Consider the following 4,429-nt stretch of genomic DNA (forward strand, 5'->3'; position numbering starts at 1 on the left):
AAACTTATACACCTAACACGTCTCCAAACTTATACACCTAACACGTCTCCAAACTTATACACCTAACACGTCTCCAAACTTATACACCTAACACGTCTCCAAACTTATACACCTAACACGTCTCCAAACTTATACACCTAACACGTCTCCAAACTTATACACCTAACACGTCTCCAAACTTATACACCTAACACGTCTCCAAACTTATACACCTAACACGTCTCCAAACTTATACACCTAACACGTCTCCAAACTTATACACCTAACACGTCTCCAAACTTATACACCTAACACGTCTCCAAACTTATACACCTAACACGTCTCCAAACTTATACACCTAACACGTCTCCAAACTTATACACCTAACACGTCTCCAAACTTGTACACCTAACACGTCTCCAAACTTGTACACCTAACACGTCTCCAAACTTGTACACCTAACACGTCTCCAAACTTGTACACCTAACACGTCTCCAAACTTATACACCTAACACGTCTCCAAACTTATACACCTAACACGTCTCCAAACTTGTACACCTAACACGTCTCCAAACTTGTACACCTAACACGTCTCCAAACTTATACACCTAACACGTCTCCAAACTTATACACCTAACACGTCTCCAAACTTGTACACCTAACACGTCTCCAAACTTATACACCTAACACGTCTCCAAACTTATACACCTAACACGTCTCCAAACTTATACACCTAACACGTCTCCAAACTTATACACCTAACACGTCTCCAAACTTATACACCTAACACGTCTCCATACTTATACACCTAACACGTCTCCAAACTTATACACCTAACACGTCTCCAAACTTATACACCTAACACGTCTCCAAACTTATACACCTAACACGTCTCCAAACTTATACACCTAACACGTCTCCAAACTTATACACCTAACACGTCTCCAAACTTATACACCTAACATGTCCCTAAACTTATACACCTAACATGTCCCTAAACTTATACACCTAACATGTCTCCAAACTTATACACCTAACACGTCTCCAAACTTATACACCTAACCCTAAGCTTACACCCAAATCATGTCCCCAATCTTATATAAAAAAAGATACAACATAATTTACTCCCATAAAACACAAATGGCTCTCACACAACACAAATGACTCTCACACAACACAAAAGACTCGCATGAAACACAATTGATTCTCACACAACACAAATGACTCGCATGAAACACAAATGACTCGCACAACACAAATGACTCGCATGAAACACAATTGTCTCCAAAATAAAATAATTGTCACCAAAATAACATAATTGACTCCAATACAATATAACTGGCTCCTATACAACACAATTGATTCCCATACAACAGCAAATGATTCCCATACAACCAACTGTCTCCCATAAAACACAATCCACTCCCATACAACACATTCAATCCATATACAACAAAACTACTGACTCTCATACAACAAAACTGACACCCATAAAACACAGCTGACTCTCATACAACAAAACTGACACCCATTAAACACAACTGACTCTCATACAACACAATTATCTCCCATGAAACAAAATTGACTCCAATACAACACCTCTGTCTCCAATACAACACAACTGACTCTCATACAACACAACTAATTCCAACACAACACTACTGACTCTCACACAACACAACTTACTCCAACACAACACAACTTACTCCAACACAACACAACACAACTGATTCCAACACAACACAACTGACTGTCATACAACACAATTATCTCTCATGAAACAAAATTGACTCTCATACAACACCTCTGACTCTTATACAACACAATTGACTCCCATACAACACAACTAACTCCAACACAACACAACTAACTCCAAAACAACACAACTGACTCTCATACAACACAATCAACTCCAACACAACACAACTGACTCTCATACAACACAATCAACTCCAACACAACACAACTGACTCCAACACAACACACTCCAACACAAAACAACTGACTCCAACACAACACAACTGACTCCAACACAACACAACACAACTGACTTCAACACAACACAACACAACTGACTCCAACACAACTGACTCTCATACAACACAATTATCTCTCATGAAACAGAATTGACTCTAATACAACACCTCTGACTCCCATACAACACAACTAACTCCAACACAACACCTCTGACTCTCATAAAACACAATTGACTCTCATAAAACACAACTGACTCTCAAACAACACAATTATCTCTCATGAAACAGAATTGACTCTAATACAACACCTCTGACTCCCATACAACACAACTAACTCCAACACAACACCTCTGACTCTCATAAAACACAATTGACTCTCATAAAACACAATTGACTCTCATAAAACACAACTGACTCTCAAACAACACAATTCACTCTCAAACGTCACAATTGACTCATATGCCTGTGTCATTGTGATATATTACCTATTCCAAGGTTTTCAGCATCAGTCAGTAATTTGTCTGCATTTATTGCCCTTTTCACTTCATCAATGGTTGACTTTAGTCGCATCTATTCAAAATAACAACCAATTAAACTTGATAAAAAAAACATGTATTCTATTTAAAAACTGCATGTGTAAAAAACTCATTCTCTGGGGTTCAGTATAAACATATTTCAATGTAGAAAACAATGATTACATAGGGTCCCCTATGAGTCATAGCTAAATACTACCTTAACATTTCTAACAATGATCATGGCTTGAGATGTATCTCTGAATCTGGTTGTCTGTTGAAATCTCATGGGAAATCTCATTAGCATTGATTCATTTTGATTTCCTTACACGGAAATTGATCTTGACATTTGTATCAAAGATGGCAGAATATTTGAACTGATTTCTCTGTGTGTCTTCTTCATTTTGGATTTTACAATTTATTGTCGAACACTAAACCTAATGTGCAGGTTTTTGAATTGAATATTGATGATAGATACCAGAATCATCAATATACATCAGTTTTTTTTATCTTAGAACAATATAATCACAGACTTAATACCACCTTATGTGAATCAAATCGGGGGTGCTACACTATCGGTGATGGGTTTGGTTTGATACCCTACCGGAGAGCAGTGGATGCAATGTATGAATATTCATTCTACCTTGTATTCTGCTCACAACTCCATTAACTGTGTTTTCCAAAGTGACGTTGCCTGCTTTTTCAATATCCTGTTGTCAACACAAACATGAATGTGATTAATAATAACATAACAGAGCCTGCTTGACAACAAGGCAAAGGGCATTCCAATATTACGGTATTAAAACAGTAATCATGATATACCTTGACTGAGATTAATTAAGATTCATAATGAAGCCTGCTTTATATCTAGGCAACAAAGAACATTTTATTATCAAGGTGCATCTATAAGATAGTGATATAGATATACCTTGACTGTTTTGATTGCAAAGTCCTCGAGCGTATCAAAGCTTCCACTTAACATTCCAACTGGACCCTTATTGTCTTCGTTCCGTAGCTTTTCATGGAGGATTTCATTTGATATAACTGAAACAATACTGCCGGCTCTGATCGAAAAAAAAAATATAAACAATATACAACATTTATCACAGGAATAAATATCCTTTGTAGAAACATGTACCCAAACATGTACATCTACAGTTATATTCTTCAAATGACTGACACGCCAGTGAGGATAGGTAACACGTCCAAGTACATGTATATCCAAACAATCTTTCTTCATTACAAAATTTGCTCTGTAGCAAAATCAGTCCAAAAAAAAAAAATATATGTGACCTTGGCCTCTGACCCAGTGACCTTGACCATTAGTCAGCTGAATTTTTACTTAAATCAGATTACCTTTACTTCATAATGTCTTAACAAAATTTTCATCAGTGAAAAGATACAAAATTTGACCTTAACCTTTGACACCATGACCTTTACCTATGATAAGCTGACTCCTTGTTTAATTCTGAACAACTCAGCTTAATAGTGCTAATTTTTCAGTACTCCAGTACTTTAAAGATGAAGGAGTAACAAACTTGTTTGTCAAACTCCAAGAATCCCACCTGTTGTTTCCATACCAGACTCAAAATCAAATGGGCACAATTGGGAACCAAGGGGAACCTACATGCGAAGTTTAAGAAATATCCCTCCAGCAGTTTTTTAAGAAATAGCAATAACAATCTTCAATTATCAAAATCCAAGACGGCCGCCTGGCGGTGATTTTGTTTTGTGGATCAGATTCAAAATCAAATGGACACAGCTGCAGGGACCAAGGAGAACCCTCATATGAAGTTTGAGAAAAATCTTTTCAGTACTTCTCCAGAAATAGCAAGGTCATAATCAAGGTCAAATACACTGTATTCCACTTTATAAACACACAAAACGTTCACTAGCACAACAAAACCAAGCGAAAATTTTCCATGTGAAATCTGTGTGGAAAAAATAACATTTCTTTTCATA

At 36.8% G+C, this 4,429-nt stretch overlaps 1 protein-coding gene across 3 annotated transcripts in view; it reads right to left on the reverse strand.

Moving 5' to 3' along the window:
* LOC117333032 (prominin-1-like) overlaps positions 1-3,441 on the reverse strand; it is a 43,250-nt gene extending 39,809 nt beyond the window's left edge. For all 3 annotated transcript variants that reach the window (XM_033892165.1, XM_033892157.1, XM_033892150.1), the window contains exons 1-3: positions 3,396-3,441; positions 3,111-3,177; positions 2,441-2,525 (exon numbers count right to left, since the gene is read on the reverse strand). In XM_033892165.1, coding sequence (XP_033748056.1) covers positions 2,441-2,525 — 85 coding nt within the window. In that variant the 5' untranslated portion in view covers positions 3,111-3,177; positions 3,396-3,441. The remainder of the gene's footprint in view (positions 1-2,440; positions 2,526-3,110; positions 3,178-3,395) is intronic.
* Positions 3,442-4,429: the final 988 nt, after the last annotated feature.

Source organism: Pecten maximus, chromosome 1 (genome assembly GCF_902652985.1).
Source record: "Pecten maximus chromosome 1, xPecMax1.1, whole genome shotgun sequence".
Taxonomy (NCBI): domain Eukaryota; kingdom Metazoa; phylum Mollusca; class Bivalvia; order Pectinida; family Pectinidae; genus Pecten; species Pecten maximus.